General features: G+C 37.8%; 2 protein-coding genes across 4 annotated transcripts in view; both read right to left on the reverse strand.

Moving 5' to 3' along the window:
* The window catches only part of aass (aminoadipate-semialdehyde synthase), a 32,094-nt gene extending 14,287 nt beyond the window's left edge, over positions 1–17,807 (reverse strand). Inside the window, exons 1-13 of one of the 3 annotated variants that reach the window (XM_048158337.1) lie at positions 17,787–17,807; positions 14,832–15,064; positions 9,390–9,566; positions 9,146–9,230; positions 8,268–8,335; positions 7,952–8,098; positions 7,453–7,531; positions 7,199–7,326; positions 5,724–5,875; positions 5,491–5,613; positions 3,681–3,792; positions 3,440–3,499; positions 2,601–2,668 (exon numbers count right to left, since the gene is read on the reverse strand). In XM_048158337.1, the coding sequence (XP_048014294.1) occupies positions 2,601–2,668; positions 3,440–3,499; positions 3,681–3,792; positions 5,491–5,613; positions 5,724–5,875; positions 7,199–7,326; positions 7,453–7,531; positions 7,952–8,098; positions 8,268–8,335; positions 9,146–9,230; positions 9,390–9,566; positions 14,832–15,062 (1,430 nt within the window). In that variant the 5' untranslated portion in view covers positions 15,063–15,064; positions 17,787–17,807. Of the gene's footprint in view, positions 1–2,600; positions 2,669–3,439; positions 3,500–3,680; positions 3,793–5,490; positions 5,614–5,723; positions 5,876–7,198; positions 7,327–7,452; positions 7,532–7,951; positions 8,099–8,267; positions 8,336–9,145; positions 9,231–9,389; positions 9,567–11,684; positions 11,771–14,831; positions 15,065–16,646; positions 17,232–17,786 lie in introns of those variants that run through there. The other 2 variants (XM_048158335.1, XM_048158338.1) reach the window with 2 other exon arrangements.
* A 1,630-nt stretch (positions 17,808–19,437) lies between these two features.
* On the reverse strand, positions 19,438–22,574 carry fezf1 (FEZ family zinc finger 1). Its single transcript, XM_048159639.1, has 4 exons — positions 21,449–22,574; positions 21,234–21,368; positions 20,372–20,504; positions 19,438–20,182 (listed from the first exon to the last, which is right to left on the reverse strand). The coding sequence occupies exons 1-4, from the start codon at positions 22,208–22,210 to the stop codon at positions 19,920–19,922; spliced, it is 1,293 nt and encodes a 430-aa protein (XP_048015596.1). The 5' UTR covers positions 22,211–22,574; the 3' UTR covers positions 19,438–19,919.
* Positions 22,575–24,276: the final 1,702 nt, after the last annotated feature.

A 24,276-nucleotide genomic window follows, 5' to 3' on the forward strand; every position in this document is an offset into this window, starting at 1 on the left:
CCATAATAGTGTACAAAAAAAGTTTTTTTGTTGTTGTTGTTTTATTTAAATGCCCTAAAATGGCTGCAAATGGTGGTCAAATATTTGGAATAATTAAGATTTTTTTAAATGTTTTTGGAAGAAGTCTCTTTTGCTCACCAAGGCTGAATTTATTTGATCAAAATACAGCAAAAACAGTAATATTGTGAAATATTATTACATTTTAAAATAACTGTTTTCTATTTTAATATATTTTAAAATGTAATTGAATTTTTAACATCATTACTCCAGTCTTCAGTGTCACATGATCCTCTAGAAATCATCCTAACATGCTGATTTATTGTTCAATTATCAATTATTATTGATGCTCAATAGGTTGTTTGCAATCACGTGGTTCTGGTGACGCGCGAAATACCGGTGGAGGGCAAGCAGTGAAAATTAGAATGGAAGAGATGGAGAAAAGTCCTTTCTGTGCTGGTTTAGAAAGGTATAAAAAGAAAATCACAACATATGTTGGACGTGATCTTTATGTTATGAAGATGAGCGACTTTTCCACTGAATTGAAAGACTTTCCTGCCATCAAGGAGGTAGATTTAGAGAATGTGAAGCTGCCGTCACGCCGCGTTCAGTTCTAGTCTGGGTTTGTTTATATCGCGCTGTCTTTCTACTAGTTAAGTTAGGGCAGTATTTTTGATTTTCTGTCGCGATTGTGAAAAATGTCGCCATTGTAGGTCATTTATGCTGAATCGAGAATTGCAACAGGAGCTCACATCATCGTTCAAAGAAAAAACTGGACGGTGTAATACAATCGTCGCCTTTTATACGTGTGAAAAACACACTAGCAGGTTGAGGAGATGACGGGAAGACGCCGTATATCAAATCTAATAATGTCACTGATTTAACCCACTCACTCCCTCTCACTCAATAAAATAATCACATAGTTGAATGTTTTTGAAAGTGTTGTCTTTGTTGCTGAATCGACTTCTGTCAGCTTGTTAAACATTTATTTGGACATTTTCTACCGTATGATGGATGAAGCAGCAGCGCGTGACACTGTTCTCATGGTAACCAGATCAACATTGTGAACGGAATACTACAAAATTTAAGCGAAAACACCAAATTATCATTCAGTGGGATAAAATAGCTCTCTTCCCTGCAAACAATACCATGAAGAATGTGGATTTTTAACCAAGTCAAAAACAAATAAGGTAAGCAGGTACGTTATCCATATTCATTTCAGTATCAGCAGACGCAAAACGCTATTAAAGGCGACAACTTTTAAAGTTAAAAAACGGTATAAGTTATAAAAAAAAATGGTATAAGTTATGTAAACGATATATAAACCTTCTGGGTTCTCTATTTTATCGATTTGAGCAACCGCAAACGACGCAAAACATACGAATTTTGAGTTTTTGATAGGATTCCTATATAGAAAATACACTCCCTGCCCTCCAGACTCATTCGCGCTGTTGCTGTGACGTCATGTGCAAACAACCTATTTAATGTGTCCTTGTTGAATAAAAGTATTAATTTGCCCGGGGGGCCGAGATACAAATTTTAGCGTGAAAAAAGCTCTCCAGGCCGCGAGAGCTCTTTTTTTCTGCGACGGTGGTCTCGTTTGAAGCGTCAAGTCGAGCTCTATATATGGTTCAATTAAATTTCAGGACGATCCACCCAGCCGTCGCAGAGATATTCGCCGAAAATCACCGGGGTACTTTCCAAAATGGCGGCCCCCATAGACGAGCGCTATTTTCGGGCAAATTTCGCTCATAACTTGGGAAGGGAAAGACCCAGTGCGCTCAAACTGGGTCAAAAAGACCCCTCCGGCCCACGAGCTGAACACATCTTACTTGACCCAAACTTTTAAATGGTAAAATATCGCAGTTTCCACAAAAATATTAAGCAGTACAACAGTTTACAACATTGATAATAATAAGAAATGTTCCTTGAACAGCGAATCATCATATTGGAATGATTTCTGAAGGATCATGTGACACTGAAGACTGGAGCAATGATGCTGAAAATTCAGCTTGCATCACAGTTTACAGTTTACATGTAATAATATTTCACAGTATTACCAGTATTTTTCATCAAATAATGCAGCTTTGGGCAGCATAAGAGACTTATCATTAAAAAATCTTAGTGTAATTCCAATTCACTTTATGTAATTCTAAAAGTGTCCTCTTTCCAACTCAATGCTAATATGTCTACTGTGTGTAGTTTTCAACATTTTCTAGAGGAATAGGGGTGTACATCAGCCCTAGGGGGTTAACATGCCTTCCTGTCTTTTGCATATATGCAGCATCTACATTCAGGTGTAACTGAAAGCACTTTCCTCTATAGTGATAAAAGAGCAATTCAAGGCTACAGGCTGTTGAGAGCTGGGATACGGCAATGTTTTTACCTGTCTTTCAACCTTTGAAGAAGTCATCCGAATGAGACCACCATCCTCAGCGTGTAAGCACATTATCCAAAGCAATGTTACAAGTACTTCTGTGTCTTATAAAACACATCACATCCACTGTCCAATCAGACAAAGGAGACTAAAAACCCTTTCAGAGCTACTGTAATACCACAAGGCCTATTTAATTGACTTCAAGGAAAGAAAAAGGGCTCCTTACTTCCTTTCTCGAAGTTTCTGAATGTATTCAAACTTAGGTGTCAACTTCCCATTGGATGTAATTACAGCCTAGAATGGGGAAAAAAAGACATTTAATATAAATAATACTACTGCAATGTTCAACAAACAGATTAAAGATGCTAACAACAAATCACCTGAATGCATTTAAATGTGTATCATGGTATATGTTGAAGTAACTTACTTGAAAATACCACAGCACATGAATACGGCAATCGTTTAGTACCAAGGTTATGCACCATTCAGATGAATTCAGATTCAGAATACTTTTTACATTCACATTCAGTTCAGTTTTTAATTTGAACAGTGTGAATTGGTAACTAAAGGCATTGCTATTATTTCTCTGACTTATTTTTTTGAGAAAGCACAATAATAATGGTCTCTGAACATTCAAAACCTTAGGGTAAATAAGATTTTTTTTTAAAGAAATTAATACTTTCAGTCAGCAAGGATGCATTAAATTGATGGAAATTTTGTTTTTTTTCAATTCTGTTTGGTGCTGCTATGAACTTGAAATCTCCATACTAATCTAAGATGTGAACTTTACCTCAATTTAATCAGAAATGTGCATTTTAGATTTCCCAGCTTTAGTCCCATACCGAAAATCAATGGCTATGTGGATATACTCCAGCTGAAACGCCGCCCGTTTAGCTCCGATTCAAGTTTTTCCACACATTCTTGCGTGCCTTCTGCACAACATTTTGTGCAGAAGTTCACGACTGCGCACAAACACAACTCAGGCGAAGCACTGCTTCATGGGGCAAGAGCAATTTACATTGAAAAAAAGAAAAAGCTGTAAAAACACCCTCTTAATACACTTACATCTCTGACTTGTGGAGAGAAATCCTCTTCCTCTAGTGGTCTGGTTGCGTCTGATGGGAGCTGTGGGTTAAAGGTTACCATCACAAATCTGCTCAAATATTCACATATTAAATCCTCAACAAGGTAAAAAACAAAAATGCTAAAGTCTCAGAATCAGAACCAGACTGGCACATGTTCAAAGCAATCCTCTCCAGAGCAAAAGCTGTTGGGTAATTACTCACCACCCTGTGTCATATCTTACCATCTCCCAGATGTAAGGGAACAGCCGGTCACCAAAATACTCAGTCGCCTCAATAGGCAGCTGGGCGGGCAGGTTATCGATGGAGCACATGAGAATGCCGTTACCTTCCACGCTGCACAGAGATACACTCAAATCAGAGGAGGATTAGGAAGTAGATAATGAACGTGATGCTAGAGTGTTGCCAGGGTGTTGCTATGGTGTTCTGAGGTGATTTTAGTGCATTGCCAAGTGGTTACTAAGGTGTTGAAGGGGGATTGGTGGTTGATAAATGGCCCACATCCAAATCTCTATGGCTATGTTCACACTGCGAACCTTAATGCTCAGTTCCGATTTATTGCTCAGATCTGAATTCGGCGTGGTCTTTCGGCTATCAGAGCAGAAATGAAAGCTGATGCTCTCCGTATGTTTTTCCATCGTCTCCATGCGCGTTCATATGTACTGTACATTGTGCATGGTTATTTTGCATATTAGATCAAAAGTTCTGAAAAAGGCCATACATTTACTCGCCCATAGACCACAAAAAACAGGTGTAGACGGTACGTGTCTCTCTTGTCCACTTGTGATCTGATTGACCAAAACACATCTTAAAGGATTACTTCAGAATTTCCTGATAATTTACTCACCCCATGTCATACAAGATGTTCATGTCTTTCTTTCTTCAGTCAAAAGAAATTAAGGTTTTTGATGAAAACATTCCAGGATTTTTCTCCATATAGTGGACTTCAATGGGGACCAACAGGTTGAAAGTCAAAATTGCAGTTTCAGTGCAGCTTCAAAGGGCTCTACATGATCCCAGATGAGGAATAATGGTCTTATCTAGCGAAACGATCTGTCATTTTCTAAAAAAAAAAAAAAAAAAAAAACCAACCAACCTTTTTAACCACAAATGCTCATCTTGCACTAGCCCTGCGATCCTCCACAAATTGCGTAATCACGTTGGAAAGGTCACACGTGACGTAGGCGGAAGTACCAATCCAGTGTCTACGAACATGCAAAGACTAAGTCAAACGCCCATTACACAAAAAAGGTAAAACAACGACGTCGGACGATTTTGAAGTTGGCGGAGAAAATGAGATGGAGTTTTTCACCCTACCGCGTGACTTTTCCAACATGATTACGTAATGCGTGGCGGATCGAAGAGCAGTGCGAGATGAGCATTTGTGGTTAAAAAGTATATCATTTTTTTTTTTTTTGAAAATGACAGATCGTTTCGCTAGATAAGACCCTTATTCCTCATCTGGGATCGTGTAGAGCCCTTTGAAGCTGCACTGAAACTGCAATTTTGACCTTCAACCTGTTGGTCCCCATTGAAGTCCATTATATGGAGAAAAATCCTGGAATGTTTTCATCAAAAACCTTAATTTCGTTTCGACCGATGAAAGAAAGACAAACATCTTGGATGACATGGGGGTGAGTAAATTATCAGGAAATTTTCATTCAGAAGTGAACTAATCCTTTAATAACAGGTGTAAAATAGCAATAGCAAGGTGTGCCATTTGCTATTTGTGTAAATAGACACTCCAGTATAATAAATACAAACATTTTTTAAATTCAACTTAGAAAAAAGATTCCTTAAATGCATCAAAATTTTAAAGGTCCACCTTTCAAATTAATTCCTTTTCCTCAAGTTTGCCCTGATAAAAATGGTTGTCTCATGACAAAATTGGCCCCCCAAATCTCTAAGATATTCTGGATATGACTCTTCATTGAATGTCTATGGGACGTTTTGCTTGTTTTGTTGTCCTCCAGACAAAAAAAGTTTAATATACATCGTTAGGGGTTTGTTCAATAGGAGGAAGAAGCGCCATACCTGTCATGGTCAATATGCTGGTTGGCATCATACATGCAGAAGGGTTTCTCAATAGTGGTACACTCTGTCATGAACTCAATGGAGCCGCCCGTGTCCGCAGAGATGTCGCAAATAGCCAAGAACCTGAAATTCATAGATGGTCAGATGTGCCCGTTTCTTCACGGATGGCTTTTATGACACTTTATGGTATATTTTTGTAATTTTGGAGGCCAACAATAATAGTAGAAGCTCACTTGTGGGGAAGCGCAGGGCAGCCGTGATCAGGTGATGATGACGCAGGTATAACGGGTCTGATCAGCCGCTGGGCGTCCAGTCGCCGCAGAAGTCTGGGCGTGTGAGGGTCCCAGTATATGCCGTTTATCAGGCAGGTTGTGTAAGGGGCCACCTGTGCAAACACATGAAGACTTTTCTAATGCACTTTTTACTTTTCAAAACACTGCAGCCAATAAAGGTGTTGTCACATTTGCAGCAAAATTTAGTGGGCAAAGAGTGTAGTGATGTATGAAGCACAGCTCAGGCAAAAGATGCTTTCAAACCAAGCAGTTCTCTGTTGCTCAATGTGGCGAATCAGAGGTACCAACTTGAACCCTTTGAAAAAAAATGCCAGATTGTGTGTATTTCTATTAAAGGTGTCCTCGAATGAAAAATTGAATTTATCTTGGCATAGTCAAATAACAAGAGTTCAGTACATGGAAATGACATACAGTGAGTCTCAAACTCCATTGTTTCCTCCTTCTTATATAAATCTCATTTGTTTAAAAGACCTCCGAAGAACAGGCGAATCTCAACATAACACCGACTGTTACGTAACAGTCGGGGTATACGCCCCAATATTTGCATATGCCAGCTCATGTTCCCAACATTATGAAAGGCATTAGACAAGGGCAGCCAGTAACGTCTGGATCTGTGCACAGCTGAATCATCAGACTAGGTAAGCAAGCAAGAACAACAGCGAAAAATGGCAGATGGAGCAATAATAACTGACATGATCCATGATATCATGATATTTTTAGTGATATTTGTAAATTGTCTTTCTAAATGTTTCGTTAGCATGTTGCTAATGTACTGTTAAATGTGGTTAAAGTTACCATTGTTTCTTACTGTATTCACGGAGACAAGAGCCGTCGCTATTTTCATTTTTAAACACTTGCAGTCTGTATAATGCATAAACACAACTTCATTCTTCATAAATCTCTCCAACAGTGTAGCACTAGCCGTTAGCCACGGAGCACAGCCTCAAATTCATTCAGAATCAAATGTAAACAATATAACAGTATACAATACTCACATAATCCGACGCATGCATGATGAACACTTTGTAAAGATCCATTTGAGGGTTATATTAGCTGTGTAAACTTTGTTTATGCACTGTTCAAGGCAAGCGTGAGCTCCATGGGCTTGGAGCACGAAAATTAAAGGGCCAGTAGCCCTGAATCGGCTCATTTATAATGATGCCCCAAAATAGGCAGTTAAAAAATGAATTAAAAAAAATCTATGGGGTATTTTGAGCTGAAACTTCACAGACACATTCAGGGGACACCTTAGACTTAAATTACATCTTTTTTTTAAAAAAGTTCTAGGGCACCTTTAAAATGACTGGATTTTACTAACGAAAATTCGCCGGACAATGGTAAATGTGACAACAGCTTAAAATGTAGTCACAAAGTGAACCAATCAGCTGCCTGGCACATTTCTTGTGTGCACTTACGGCCTTCCTGAAGTTTGATGTGTAAAGCTCAGGATGGTGTTCATACTCCAGGGGGTCGTAGACTCCGTCGCTCTTTCTCATCAGGTGGTGATGTCTGCTGATCACTGTGGCGTACACTTTGGACATGTCTGCAAAGAGGATTAGCATTAGTCAATTTGCAAACACAGCAAAGTGTCGATTACTGCAATCACCTGATATGAAAATACACTTCCTCTTATGCGTAACTGTAAAGTACTAGGAAACAGTAGATATACCTCCACTCTCAGAGACTTCTTTCAATTCGTGAGGTTCCACGTACTCACAGGGCAGCTCACTGAAAATTTCTTGGGCGCCCTGGAAAGGAAGCATTTTCATTTTTATAACAGTAACATTAAAGGTTTCACTAAAACCTTCCACTGCACTGCTTTTCCATGGGTTAGATAGATGTGTAACTGAGTTTCAACACACCACAACTGTGAGTTTCAACACACTACTACTAACACAACTCAACCAGGCTTCGCCCTCATTTATTGCGCATGCTTTGAGCAGGAATTATTGAAATGAGGAATATGGGAACGTGTTCGTTCCTTGAAAAAACTACAATTGAGGCATTTCAGGGAGTTCAGAAATAGATATAGAGAATAACTTCCATTGGAGTGACGTTGTGCTTTATTACTATGCAGACCTTTTTCATGCTCAAACAGCAACATTACACACTAAAGAAAGTTGAAAATGTAAAAACGCAAAACTTAAACATAATAAACGCATACATACCTTGGACACATTGCCGGTGCCAGTGAACACAAATGTGAGAGGACCTATGGACCTGGGCATAAGACCTAAGGATATTTCATACCCACAATCCCTCACTGCCTGGATGGCCTGGCTGACGTTTCTGTAGTTGTGTGCCATACCAATATGCTGTCAAGTGATAAATATTAAAATATATTAAAAATATTAAAACATAACATATTTTAATTGATGAAACTTAACTAAATAAGCTACTAAATAATCAAGTACCACATATAACAGTGTATGTGCCAAACCAAAATCAGACATTAAAATAGAAGAGCAATTCAAAAACAAATACCATAAATGGGGTGTGGTGTCCAAGGGCAAGAAAACGCAGACCCAGACCATGTAAAATATTAATCATTCCTGAAAAAAAAAAAAAGAGATATAATGTTAAACAAGCAGCAGGGAAACCCTATAAAGATATACTATATATACACGATTCAAAAGTTTGTATTTGTTACGATTTTTATATATTTTTGAAAGAAGTCTTTTATGCTCACAGAGGCTGCATTTATTTGAGAGTAAAAACAGTAATATTGTGAAATATTATTACAATTTAAAATAAATGTTTTCTATTTGAATATATTTTAAAATGTAATTAATTCCTGTGATGCAAAGATGAATTTTCAGCATCATTACTGCAGTCTTCAGAGTCACATGATCCTTCAGAAATCATTCTAATATGTTGATTTGCTTCTAAAGAAACATTTCTGATTATTATCAATGTTGAAAACCTTTGTGCTGCTTAATATTTTTGTGGAAACTGTGATACTGTGTTTTTTTTTAGGATTCTTTGATGAATAGAAAGTTCAAAAGAACAGCATTTACTGAAATGGAAATCTGTTGTAACGCTGTCTTTGCTGTCACAATTTAATATATTCCTGCTGAATAAAAATATTAATTTCTTAAAACTTTCTGACCACAAACTTTTGAACGGTAGTGTAGTTCACCCAAAAATAAAAATGTATAGCTGTTCCTGGTCTCCATCCACTTTCTTTGGAAAAGAGCAGCTTGGACATTTTGCTAAATGTCTCATTTAGTGTTTCTTACGTGAAGGTCAGTCAGACAAGTTTGGAACATGACGGTGAGTAAATGATCTCAGGATTTTTACTTCTATCCCTTTAACTAAGGTGACTTTGTACTTCATGTTGTAACAGTCAAAAGGTCCCATACCGGCGACACCAGCCCACTGTCCAAACGCTACAATTCTGAAGCCATTGGCGTCCACCATTTTTTCATAATCAATGAGTCGAACTTCCTAAAAAGATAGGGATATGATGACACATGAGTATCTTGTGAAAGCCGTCTCTCCTGAATAAACATTTCCAAATACGAATGACGCTAGAGAGAGTATTCGAGTTGGCTTTCAGTGTAAACACTGTCCTTGACCACTTTCATTCTATAAAGAGACATTCACCTTTTTAAGAAGGTCGTCCAGGAGCCCCATGTTTGGCTCTTGTGCTTTAATTGTGTGAGAGAAGAAGGCATAGGTCTTGCGGGGGTACACCTTTTCCTCCGGGGGCCTTTTCACACCGACAATGAGAGACGCCTCTGAGATGTCCTCCTGGATAACAGCACCTGCTTTTTCATAGTACTGAGAACAGAAACAGCCTTGATTCTACTCAATCGGATAAGATTTTCATTCATGCAAATATCATAAATATCAAGTGGGAAAGGCCCTAAAAAGTGAGGGGAACAAACAGAGAAATTTATCAAAGTGGAATTGGGACAGTTGCAACATCCTAGTCATTATTTATTACATTTAATATCACTATTTTTATCCATTATTTAATTATATGATTTAGTTCATTAAAGAGGCACACTGATAAATGCATTCATTTGATAAAATGTGACACTGACGATGAAAAATAAAATATGATTTATACATTCACAACCACAAAGAACTAAAATATAAATTATATATATATTTTTTTACATTAAAAAAAATATTTTAGGGCAGATAATCTGAATATATACACTGCTGTTCAAAAGTTTTGGGTGAGTAAATTTCTTGTTTTTGATCCTATTTATGCTTAGCAAAGCTGCATTTATTTGATCAAAAATACAGGAAAAACAGTAATACTTTGAAATATTATTATAATGTATTCTATTATGTATTCTAATAAATAAGCCAGCAAAATTTTAGATACCAGTGAGATTTCACAATTCTCCAATTTCGATACCACAGCAAAAACTACTAACCAAGTCTTCAGTAATAAAATATCATCTTCGCTGTATGAATTAAAGACAGAATAATCTTTGTTAAAGCTAAAACTAAGTCATTCAGTAAAGAGCATGGAGTTATTTTCTCAGTCTTTGTTGTTTGATTAACATTAATGACACAGATGACAGCAGGTATATTAGGCTGCTGTCACTTTAAGAGTTAATGCACGGATCCTATCCGCTTGTTAAGTCGTGACGTAAGGAACGCCGTTTCCGGGTCCAAGCCTCGACTCGTTTCACTTGAGAATGCCATCGACAGCCGTTTATGAGCGCTATTTATTTATTTTAAACATCAATCATTTTAAATACTTACAGTCTACATAACAGTCTTTGTGCTCACAGCGTCACAGATATTAATATTTGAACGATTTATAAAAGATAAATAATTGTCTGGCCATTTGGAATTTTGGTATGGAGATAAAGGTTATAATTATATATTTTTTTTTAGACCACATCGTGTAGTATTAGACATTTGTTGTTTTCTTGTGGTATGAGAGACGTTAGGATAGGACCCGGAAGCGTGCCGCGTATGTATATTAGCACCATTTGTTGTTTGGGAAGTCTTGTGGTATGACTTTCGTTGGATATGGCGGTGTGCCTTCTCTAAATTAATTACACAAAATAACAACAGCGTTAGGACTTTTTTATGTTTTTAATTAATTTATGAAGCCATTGTAAAATGGTTACATATTACATTTTTATAAGCTATGGTATTTTTGCTGCTTACCGTTGTAAATAGAAAAGCGTGACGCTAAATACCTCAAGTATTGTGGTAGACTTGACACACCCCCAACGAGGGTGCGCATGTGACGTCACCGTCGACCGTTATGACTGTTGTTACGCCCACTGAGTGGCAGCATTGGTTTTCAGCGTGAATGCAGCGAAAAACACACAAAACACTTCCAAAACGGGAAAGAGCTTTGCGACTGACTGTATACAAACAGCTTTGACACAAAATCCGAGGTATATTTTTACAGACTGCTGAAAGCTACAGAAAAAAGAAGAAAATGGATTACTGCAATTCACAGAAACAGCTGGACTCCAGGCAGAGAAACATGGATTTGCAGTTATCATTTTGTGTCAAAATGTTGGATTTTGAGGTAAAAAAAAAAAAAAAAAAATCACACCGTATATATTGTATTGTTATATGTTGTGTTGACAACTCATCGATTAAATATTTTCCATCTTATATTCGGCATAATTGGGTGTTTTTAAATAAACACTGACAAAAACTATACAAGTTTTAGGGCTGGACGATATGATGAAATATATAACATTGATATAAGTGATCACTCCGATTTAGACCTGCCTATATTGTATTTATATAAAGCGTTCACAGGCAGATTTGATTTATGTGTTTCCCCGGCATCGAAATAAATGTCAGGAAACACGATTCCTGGCTGCATGTCAATATCCATAGATTAGGTTTCTTTGACATGTTATAAGAAACATTTTCTAGACCAACATTTAGTGTAATCGTTTGTTTTACTTGCGTTTCCCCTATTAGATCCAGTCATGCAACAGGTTCTTTTGCCACTCGGTCCAGCTGAGGGAGCGCGTTCCGGCGGGAAAGTGACGTCTATGCATACCATCTATAGACCTTATGTAGCCCCGCCCCTTTTCAGCGCTGCGCTCGTTGTCTTTTGACTTCCGGCTTGTATTTCCACAGCGATCTTATGTATTTATGAATGAACTGCTCATTTTAAAATCTTCCCGTTCTACTGACATTTGTTAAGACATCAGATTTAAATATATCAATGCTCATGATAACTTTTGTTAACTCTACAACACGTAAATCCACTTCACCAGCTAATTATTCTTCAACAACGATGCCATAGAAATATACAGAGCTACCGCAAAAACGGAAGTTCAAAGACAATATTCTAAAGATGGCGGCGCGCATGTTTCTCTGGAAAATAAGGTCTATACCATAGACTGTAAAAAAATATGGACGTAGCGTCCGTGACGTCACCCATAGAGTTCTGAACAGCAGTTTTGACGCGTAAATGAGGCCGCGGCCATCTTAGCTGCGCGTCACCGCACGTCACTCCCGGATAACTGAAAATGGGCAAAGAGGCAGGGAGGTGGTTTGAGCTGATATGACTGGTTGCTGAAACCACGCCCGCCTAGCTCGACGTGACCATGTTAGCAAGCAAAGGAGCTATCTATCTATCTTAGATACGATCTAAAATATTAATGAAGATAAGTTTTATTATCAGAACGTTCTAAAGGTTTACTGTCAATCTACGGTGTTTTTTAAGATATAGATGCTCCAACACCAGTAGTGTTGGGTGTGCAAATAACAACATGGAAAATCAAATGGGACTTCATACCTTTATAATGAAATAGAGATCGCGAGATGAATCCAATCTGTGGCACTTGGGTAAAATATGAGTGTCCATTGCAAAAAAACATTTCACATTTCTTCTGAATGATCTGCTCTCTGTCATCGTTCTTCAAGAAATAATGCAATCTGAGCAGCGTTTATGTTGTAAAACTGTATACGATCGTATCTAACAAAATGTGCCTGTGTCCAAAGTATATTTTTTTCAAAATAGTGCAGCAGTTTTAGTTATAATATCCAAGCAGTGCTGTCAGATTTTGATATCCTCCTGGTATTGTCATTGTAGTAAATCTCACAATCAAAACTTTCAGCCAATGCCACGATCCAACAACGTGTGTTCTGTGTCTCTTCCCCATGCATGCACATCTACACAGACACACATCAGTCTCGAATATTATGCAGCAAGCCATATTTTATAATTGTATAAAATAATCGAGAAAAAAAAGCACAAAAACGACTGAGATGCCAAATTCAGCGGCAGCTGAGGTAACATGACGGCTCACAGACAGCAGCGCAATCTACCTGTCACTCAAGTGACCACGCCCTTAATTATGCAGAACTTTAAGGCTTAATATAATTTAAACGGATAAGTTATAAAAAAATTCACCCCCCTCAGAGTTGTCATGAAGGGCAAAAATAGCAGTATAGACCAAAACCACAATTTGAACCAACTTGTAAACATGTTTTTTTCTGCTATATACTTGGCCAATTTAACATGGGACTCTATGAGATTCTGCTCTCTTTTGGAGCCTGTCCCTAGCGGCCAGTCGATGAATCGCAGTTTAAGTTACTTCCGTATTGGCTTCACGAGAGAAAGGGGGAGGTTGCCGCTTGGTCTATACACTGTCCTCAACAATTTACGATCACTTAAAGGGATAGTTCACCCAAAAATGAAAATTTGATGTTTATCTGCTTACCCCCAGAGCATCCAAGATGTAGGTGTCTTTGTTTCTTCAGTAGAACACAAATGATGATTTTTAACTGCAACCGCTGCCGTCTGTCAGTGGTATAATGCAAGTCAGCGGGAACTTGGACTATAAGAGTAAATAAAACACGACAGACAAGTCCAAATTAAACCCTGTGGCTCGTGACGACACATTGATGTCTTAAGACACAAAACGATCGGTTTGTGTGAGAAACCGAACAGTATTTATATCATTTTCTACCTCTAATACACCACTATGTCCAACCGCATTCAGCATTCGCTTAGTGAGGTCTGATCATGCTCTGACAGCGGCAGTGATGTCTCGCGCATATACTTCAATGAGAGCGAGACATCACTGCCGTTGTCAGAGCGCGATCAGACCAAACGAATCGAGTGATGAATGCCGTTGGACATAGTGGTGTATTAGAGGTAAAAAATGATATAAATACTGTTCGGTTTCTCGTACAAACCAATCCTTTCGTGTTTTAGGACATCAATGTGTCGTCACGAGCTGCAGGGTTTAATTTGGACTTGTCTAAGCAAGTTTTATTTACTGTTATTGTAGAAGTTCTCATCCACTAGCATTATTTGACTGACAGACCGCAACGGTTGGAGTTAAAACTCATAATTTGTGTTCTACTGAAGAAACAAAGTCACCTACATCTTGGATGCCCTGGGTGTAAGCAGATAAACATCAAATTTTCATTTTTGGGTGAACTATCCCTTTAAAGGTGCAATATATAAAAATTTTGCAGTAAAATTGACAAAAACCACTGGGCCGGTGTTATATATTTTGTTCACTTGAGTACTTACAATATCCCAAATGTTTCCAACTATTTGTAAATCGTGAGAAAATTGCAATTTTAACCAAGGCTCCGGGACGTGTGAGGAGTCGCCTGTCAATTGCGTCATACCCGCGTTACCCTCGGTTTCCGGTTTTATTTTGTAGAAACCATGGAAACACCTAAGACACTTTAATATATTACATGTTTTAATAGGCAAGGGAACAACTGTTTTTATATATTTATAGACAGAAAACTAATTATTGATTAATTAATTATTAATAATAATTATTGAGAGCTTTCAGAAGACTCGCACACAAAAAACAGCATGCAAGTACTTAATTGAGTTCTCTTTCGCATCTTCTTGCGCTTGACGACATAAAAACACGTGCAAATGATAACCTTCAGTGACGATGCACTTCCATCAACAAAAATATAAATAAAACATTTCCATGAACAGTATTCATCCACTCTGCTATGTACAGTATATATCGTTCAAAAACTAATAAATAATAAGCAATACAAAAATGACCTGTGAAAGAAATGGCAACTACTTCATAAACAGAAAACGAATCATTGACTCACTCTGTCATGGATGGCCCGTCTGTTGGAGGGCTGCACGAGCACCTTGTGTCCAGCCGCTGTCATCTCCCTGACGTGTCGTGGTGCCAGGGGCGCACGTCTCTCCCACACGTTGACATCCTCGCGCCGGATGGCTATGACGCTCTTATGATTCTGCTGGTGATGATGAGACCTCCGCTGACAGCACATGCAAACCCTAAACCCTCTGCCCTGGCTCCTCACAAGACGCAGCATGACTGGACCAGTTTCCAAAACATACAGGTTACAAATACTACACACATCTGAGAAATCACACTTGAGAAAATAGTGAGTGACAGAAGTGAAAACATTAAAGTGAGCCTAGAAACCCAGTCTATGGTTTGCAAAGGAGAGGACTGCATTTGAACCAAGGTTATAAGTCAAGTTTAATTTTTTTTTCACATTGTTTAAAATACGCTCAAACTAAATAAATAAATAAATTACTTGGATGCATTGGTTAGGATAATATATAACCTGTAAGACTTTCGTTCATCTTCGTGACACAAATAAAGATCTTTTTAATGAAATCTGAGAGTTTTCTGTCCCTCCATTGACAGTCTACACAACTACCACTTTGACGCTTTAAAACGTTCATAAAGAGATCGTAAAAGTAATCCATATGAATCAAGCAGTTTAGCAAATTTTCTGACATTGATCAGCGAACATAAACAGAAGCTCATCTGTATTTGCTTTGATGTGCGAGAACAAACCTCATTGGTTCCTGTCCAAGCTCAAACGTGCTGCTCAACATGAGAATGAACCTTACTGGTTTTTTCACACGTCAAGCAAACATGCTTGAGCTTCCGTACCACAACCAATGTGTGCGATGATTAATGTGAATAAAAGCCTTTTTTTAAATGTCATATGATTTCATGAAAACACCAGTAAACTGGCAGCACCTGAAATGTAGGTTTGCACTGCCTAAGGGGCATTTTTGTCAAACTTTGTGACCCTGGACCACAAAACCAGTCATAAGTCACACAGGTATATTTGTAGCAATAGCCAACAATACATTGTATGGGTCAAAATTATCGATTTTTCTTTTATGCCAAAAATGATTAGGATATCAAGTAAAGATCATGTTCCATGAAGATATCTTGTAAATTTCCTATCGTAAATATATCAAAAATATATTTTTGTAAGGGGATATGCATTGCTAAGGACTTCATTTGGACAATTTTAAAGGAGATTTTCTCAATATTTAGATTTTTTTTTTTTTTTTTTGCACCCTCAGATTCCAGATTTTCAAATAGTTGTATGTCAGACAAATAATGTCTTATCCTAACCATATATCAATGGACAGCTTATTTATTCAGCTTTCAGATAATATACAAATATACATTTAAAAAAAAGTGACCCTTATGACTGGTTTTGTGGTCCAGGGTCACATATATGGGAATCTGCTTTTGGGAGAACACCATTTACAGATATATGCAACATAAATGCATTTAAAAAGTGTTATTAAAAAACAAATAATTACTAAAATAAATTAGTAGGCTATTGAAAGCAACATAAAACGATATAATAAAACCCAAATATAGCCTATAAACCATATGACAACTTAACCCACCCTGACATTTATGAAAAATACCCTAAATCTTTCCATTTAAATGGTCCTTTCGTCATTTAGTATGAAACCAACATATATTACCCACTGCTAGAAAAAACAAGCATTAGGCAAACAGATGCATTCAGTTACTGAGAAACAGCTCTGCTACAGTACGTATGGCTGATTTCCTGCTTCTTATAAGCAACAAGTGTCTGACTACAGCTTGAGTTTTGACAGGCGTCATCACCTACCTGTACTCTTAGATTTAAGCAGTTTCCTAGGACCTACAACGTGGCACCGGCTGAATAATCACATTAATGTGCAGTGAACTGCACAGGAGGTTTATATATAAACTGTCGCTGCAGTTCTTATGGGTGACTGTGTCGCGTAAACGTGAATGGCAGAAGAATAACGCCACGGGATTGACCTGTTTGCTGTTTCAAGACTTCAGGCAAATAATGTGGCGCTAACTAGACCTATCCATGCGGTATAGATTACAGCACAAATATTTGTTTCTGCCTGGAATGCGTCTCTGCTTCAGTGAAGTAATCTGAGCCCTGGATTAGTTCCCACCAATCCCGACTCAGAACGAGGATCGGCCTCCTCGCGTGCCCTTGACGTCGCGTCGCAGCTTTATGAGGACACAGGCCCCTCCCCTTTCGCGCGCGCTTCTACAAATACTGAGGCAGCAGCAAAGAGCGATGACGAGGTAAAAAGGGGTTATTTCGGTTTATCTTCCTTCAAGTTAAAAAAAATATCCCGCGATGTTACTATTTAAACAACAACAGGCTATTAATGTTAACTAGATTTAAAGTTCCTGAAGTAAATAAAACATATTTCAGTACTGAAAAACGCCGTTCACACTGCAAGCTTATAAGCAGCGCGTGTTTTTTTCGGCGTGCATGTTAACCAACGGATGCATTCACACAGGCAGCAGGAGCGTCGCGTAAGCAGCAGTGAAGCAGGGTTTCGGCGCCGAGTCTATTTTTTGCTGCGCTGCTGACGCTCAATTAAAGTGAAAGCAGTTTTTATGGACAAAATAAATATAATTTCATACAAAAAAAGTGTTCAAAATGCACAGAATAAGCATGTCTAATGTGTTTTAACAAGAATTTGAGTATGACAGAAAAGAAAATTAAGAATCAAAAATAATTATACAAGATTTACCCATTTAAACTTGTTTTTAATTATTCAGTTTGGGTTAAAGTATGGTGTATTATAAAAACTAATATGATATATAAACATTATTTTAGTTATTACACACACACACACACCATATGCAGCATATATATATGGCTGCAGCATACCCAAATCAAACCTGAGTTTCAAGACTCAAGTTTATAAATGACCAACTTATAAAAACAAATTTATAGCTGTAAAGAAATGCTCACTTTATATGTAGCTTGGAGCCGCTGCTGTGACGCTGTACAAACGCCTGTAGTCGCGCGTCTCTGCAGCTGCAGCGACGATGCAGTTACGCTCACGCGCTGCTCACGCGCCGCTCACGCTTGCAGTGTGAAACAGGCGTAAGCTTGTTTTAACTGCCCTCCATCTTCAACTAGCGTTAGTCAGAACGAGGAAAACATCTTGCCGACCAGAAACCAGCTTGGCAAAATCCAACAAATCAGGTTAAGGCTAGTTTAAGCTGGGGTTTTTCAGTAGTGTTTAAGCTTTAGTCTTTGGTTCGGTGTAAATTTTTTTTTTTTTCATTCGTTTTCTGTCGGCTGTGAACGAGAATATTGACTTGGTCTATAACACGAAATGTGTCTATATATGAAAGGGATATATATATATATATATATATATATATATATATATATATATATATATATATATATATATATATATATTTATGAAGACTTCAGATGCAAAAGCCTCTAAGTGCCATCTGAAATTTTCTTATAAAATGAGCATTTTTATCAAGCTTGTTTGTTTAGGTTCAGTAATTTCACTTGGCGATGAAAAGGACCTATTAATTGCCATTAAAGTGAAATTACTGAACCTAAACAAACAAGCTTGATAAAAATGCTCATTTTAGATGAAAACGACACATAGAGGCTTTTGCATCTGAAGTCTTCATATATATATATATAGTAAGATATATAGGACAGAAAAGAGCAATCACAATTCTCAGTATGCAAAGAAAAAACTAATAGAAATGCTTTTTAGGTCAACGAAAGCTTTCCTTAAATTGTCTTACTGTATAAAAACCTATTAAAATACTGAAATCAAAACTGAAGTTATTTAGCCTACAAAACCAAGTTTGAATTCATTTGAATGTGTTCCGTTTAATTCAGCGTTGAGCTGAATATAGCAGAAACTTGGATAAGAACAATACAAAGAAAAATATCAATAGAGTTTTGCCTAGCAATTCGCGCACATCAGACATAATAGGGAATTTTTTAAGCATTTAGAGAATATTTGAGTAATATTGGGAGCTGTTCAGTCTTGTGGTGCTGAAGTAATTTAGGGCCACACCCCATTCTTACAGTGCCTCGATCTATTTATTAAAAGATTTGAATCAAATCATTGGCATTTTTAATCCAGTACTATAATCTTCACTAATAAAAGTTTTTATTACACATTAACAGTAAATACAATAAATATAAACTAATTTTACAAACAATCTTTTTGAATTTGACAATTTCCTCTGAGGTTTTTCAACATTTTGGCAGAATACTATGTGAGATGTGAGTCTCAGCACTTGTACCATCATTATTTTCCATCATACAGTAAGTTTATATAGGTCTATATACAAGTATAAATAGAGAGAATATTTTATTTTAGTTTCGTCCACTAGAGGGAGCATTTTCTCTTCATAAAATACGCTTGTCAACAGAGATCGGCTGCTGCAATTCTATTAGTGCCAATAAAGAGTACCAGAATTATGATACTGATTATGGCATTTAGATTTTATTTAGTTAACCTGAGATATCTGTCATTGCATAGACCTTAATGGTATTTATTTGACAAGAAATAATCTCATGGTCTGTTATTTCTAATAAAGCGCAAAGTGCCTGTATTCACACAAAACAAAATATATAGCATAAGATATGTTTTATTTATTTGGATTCCCAACCCCTTTATCATACGTTTTATAATCTTTTTGACAGATCAGATGTCATTGGAAATATACAACAAGCCTTGCATATATATTCACATTGATTTAACAAAACGTTTACAGTCGGCAAACAGTATAGCTAATACAAAGAACTGTATAAATAATAAACATATAAAATGGAGTTTAAAATACACAGCGGTCACGAGAATCAATGTCCATATACGGGTTTCAATTACTCTCTTTAAGTAAATGACAACAGCAGTTTCAAATAAATAAGACTGTCGTTACCCTGAGAGTAAAAAGAATCATGTAATAATCTACCATTCACAGACGAGCTTCAACAATGAGGACGGTCGCTCAAAATTATACAAATAATAGTGATAAAAAATACATTTAAAAAAATAAAACGTTGCATGCGCGAATAGATTTTTTTTTTTTTTCCGGAGCATTTTCACCCGGGATTTTACTGACCCTCCATGTTGCCGGTGGGTGTCGATGGCGAGTGGGATCCTGATGGGGAAATGTCGTGCAGTTTCCTAATGTGTTTTTTAAGATCAAAGTTCCTGCAGAAACCCTTTCCGCATGTCGGACAGGTGAAAGGCTTCTTGTCGTTGTGCGTGTGCATGTGAAAGGTGAGGTTGTACACCTGGTGGAAGGCTTTGTTGCAGATATTGCACTTGAACTGTTTTTCTCCGCTGTGAGTCAGTTTGTGGTTCTTGTAGTTTCCTTGAAAATAAAACGGGAATGTGAGGAGACAAACCCAATAAACATGGCAGGAAAATAATATCTATCTATCTATCTATCTATCTATCTATCTATCTATCTATCTATCTATCTATCTATTTACCTAGTTGTTTCTTTAAATACCAAATATAACAAAAATAGATATTACAAAATCCATTTGAGAACGCATACCTTTCTGATGAAATCCTTTCCCGCAGAATTCACAAATGAAGGGTTTGTATCCGGCGTGAATTCGTGTATGAGTGTTGAGAGTTGAACTTCGGTTGAAAGCTTTGCCACATTGGTTGCATTTATGCGGTTTTTCCTGCAAACGGAGGAAAATTGATTTTAAAAAAAAAGTCAAATATTTTACCTGACATATTAGCATGTAGGCCTAAATTTGGCTGATAAACTGGAATATTACAATTACAATACTTATAAACGGAAATGAGTCTGATTTTTTTTTTTAAATACGTTAACATTATTATTCATTATTATATTATTATTTATAATAATAATGATATGCTTTGCTTATTTTTGTTTTCAATTATTCATTAAGCTATATCATTATTTTAACTTTTATAGATAAAAAATTATCTCGTAAAAAAATTAAAAAAACTTCTTAAAAGAGAAATCTTCTGAGAGACAGAAAATATAGCATGCCTCCTTTTATTCCATGATATTTTTTTTTTTTTTACATGGAAACGGCATGATACGTAATTTGTAAATTCATTTGTACATTTTTCTGTTTATTATATATATATAGGCCTATGTTAATACCGAAATATTTATTTCATAGGACTATTTACCAATAAAATATCAGAAATTGTAATTTAGTACACTCTAAAAAAATGCTGTTTTGTTTCAACTCATGTTTGGGTCAACCGTTGGTTTAAAATTTTAAAACCCAACGGTTAAAAATTTAAACCCAACGGTTGTGTTTCTTCTCTATATTTGACTCAAACATGGATTGGAACAACCCAGAATTTTTTTAGAGTGGGGTTAATAGTAATGTGATTTAAATATTCATTTGTATAATCATGTGAATAATTACCTGAGTGTGGATGATTTTATGGCGACACAGAGTGCTCGCTTGTCTGAACCCTTTGCCGCACACTTTGCACACGAACGGTCTGGCGCCAGTGTGAACCGGCATGTGACGCGTTAAATTATAGTGCGCGTTGAACACCTGAAAATTACAAACTGTATTAAAAAGGGGGGACATGTATAGGCTAAACTAAAACATAAGATCGATCTCGCTCGTCTCACCTTGCCACAAACTTCACAGGTGAACACCTTTGGTTTGGTTTGAGGAGACCCGCTGTTTAATTTGGCCGCGGAGTTCTTGAACAACTTCTCCGACAAGATGTGCGCGCTCTCCTTCATGTAATGGTGCAGGTGAGAGTGAGAAAGCTCTTTAAAAGACAAGCCAGGAGGACACCTGTCCGCAGCGGCGCCCGGTTTGCTCTTCTCCGAGGAAAACAGGCTCTTCTGGCGCGCGTGCAGTGGCGTGTTGAGGAGGTACGACGCCATGGGATGCAGGTTCACCAGACCCGCGTGAGGCGGACACGCGCTTTCCCCGCAGTTCAGGTAACAGACGGCGGCGCCCATCGCGTGGAACGACGACTGGTTGACCACGCGCGGCCGGAAGAGTTTGTACTGTCCGATGGCCGGGGTCGCGTCTTGCTGCTCGTTCTTATAATTCAAACCGATGCTCAGCAACTCGTTCGCGTTGTGCGAAAAAGCGTCAGGGTGGTCTAATCCATTAATGTGAAGTTTGTGAGGCGGCTCGCAGGCGAGCGGCATGATGGGGATCATGCAGTGCAGCGGGGCGGGAGACTGCTTGGGCTCCGGTTTCCCCACGGGAGCGTGGAACAAGTTCGGGAACGGTATCGACTTTGGTTCGGGCGTCCTGGCCATAATCCTTTCGATCGAAAAAGCGAGAGGTTTGGAGCTCGCGATCATGCTTCCTCCAGTCGGAGCCGAAGGGGCGCCGAATATTCCCGCTGAGTGGTACAGCGCGCTGTCCATGACTCGAGCGCAGCACCTGTACCTGTGTCCTCCTTTTGTAGATAAGTTTGATTCCTCTCAGTGACCCGCAAGAAAAGACATCATCAAGCGCAAAGGCCCCCTGGCTTCTCCGCTGCTTGTCAATTGCGGACAATCAGCACTTATGTCCGCCCCGGATTGCTCAATAAAGAGTGTTTTGTCAATAGCTCAACTCAGGGCTCACCACGCGCGCACGTCAAAGACACGTAAAGCAGCCCAGATGCTCGATTTAGTTATATCAATCACTAGAGCGGCTTTTTTCTCTCTCCCTGCACTTGTCCTACACACTGCTGTGGGTGACTAACTCAAGAAGGTGCTCTTTATTAGCACTGTAAAGCGCTGGGCGAATCTCCGGTCTCCTCGCGCCTCGCTGTGACATCATTGTACCTCGCGCACGATGACAGGCGCGCGCATGCATCATGTTTGTCAACATTTGACATATGAAAACTTTGAAACCGCTTTTTTTCTTTTTGGGTTGGACTGGAGGGCGATTTTGATAACAGCATACTTTATTTAGGAGTTATTTAGGGCTGCTTTTTGAGTGAACTAGCATAAAAGCGAACACAAATTAAGACATTATGGACATTACACAAATTTTGGATTTAGAAATTTTATTTAAACGTCTGTAACGCCGTGTTTTTTCGTTGTAATACTCTCATATTTACCTGCCGCAAATTAGTTTAGACATCTACAACTGAACTTTTCCCTATAAACTATGTAAATTAAACCATAACACTAAAAATATGTGTGCACGAATGTAGTAGGATCGAATTAACTTGTTAAAAACATTTTCATTTAAAATGGAAAATACATATTTCGAATCTTAATTCGAAAAAGTAAATAAAAAAGAACAAATACATATAGGCAAATAATGTGTTTTAAATGCAGGCAATTTTAAATGCAGGCAAATGTAGCCCTGTTCATTTCTATTTTTATACAAAGTCTTATAATGTCACCTCAGGGGGCTGTTGGTCATGTATGATCGTAATTTTACCCCCTGTCGTTCATTTTTAATTGGTTAAACTGTTGGTGTTATACAGTTCACCCTGTGTTATAGCTACTCCCCAGTCTCCAGTCGATTAACAGCACCTGTTATCTGATTTAGCCTATTATGAATTCACCGATTTTCCCCAATTATGTGTATCTACATATAAAGTGAAATGTAATAAAATAATTATTATAATTATTTATAATGCGTTCGCATGCCATTAGTGAAACTTCACGCGACCACTCCATGGTTTTTCCTTCACGCGCCACCTCACGCACACACACACAAAAAAAAGATAATGGAAAAGCCATTTTTCGCATCAGACGACCTTCGTTTCCCAGCGCAAACTCGTGAGGACATTCATCTGGGAATTGTGCGCCAAACGAGAGGTATTAACAGCAAAAACGCCTCCAAGGAGCTGAGATCATGCCATGAGAGAGTGAGAGAGTCGCGCGCGTATACAGTCACTCCGCGAGCAAAAGCAGAAATGAAAAGTGGCAGCTCGGTGTGAAATACAGTTGACACTGATTCGATGCGAAGACATTTTGTCGTCAAGGATTATTCTGTTTAAAAGGTAACATATATGGCGAAATGGGTGCGTCGATGACATATCGTGCTTTTAAAATATTCTTATGTTTATTATTTATTATTAAATATACATACTTGGGTAGGCTAATATCGTTTTTGTTTTACAATGCTAATGCTCAACAAGATAAATACGCTAAAATGATAATGTTTGTGTTTTCAGGGCGACTTTAGAACATTGCTAATTTTGACTGCTGTTCAATTGGAAGCAGATGGGTGTCAAATAACCTGCAATTTTGAGCTTTTTCACATAATAAGCAGTCGCCTCACTGTTGTCATATGCCGCTCCTCAGATTTCTTCAGCTGGGCGAAGGCAAAACGAGAGAAAGAAATCATGTGTAATGATATCACGGCACAAATGCATCTTAATATTTGTTTCTTTTTGCTCAATGTTTGCTTGTCATGTTTTTTCAACGCCCATATTAAACGCTCAGTCAGAAAGTATTCTGAATATGATAAATAATTAGCTCATTTT

The sequence above is a fragment of the Megalobrama amblycephala genome, linkage group LG15, assembly GCF_018812025.1.
Source record: "Megalobrama amblycephala isolate DHTTF-2021 linkage group LG15, ASM1881202v1, whole genome shotgun sequence".
Taxonomy (NCBI): Eukaryota; Metazoa; Chordata; class Actinopteri; order Cypriniformes; family Xenocyprididae; genus Megalobrama; species Megalobrama amblycephala.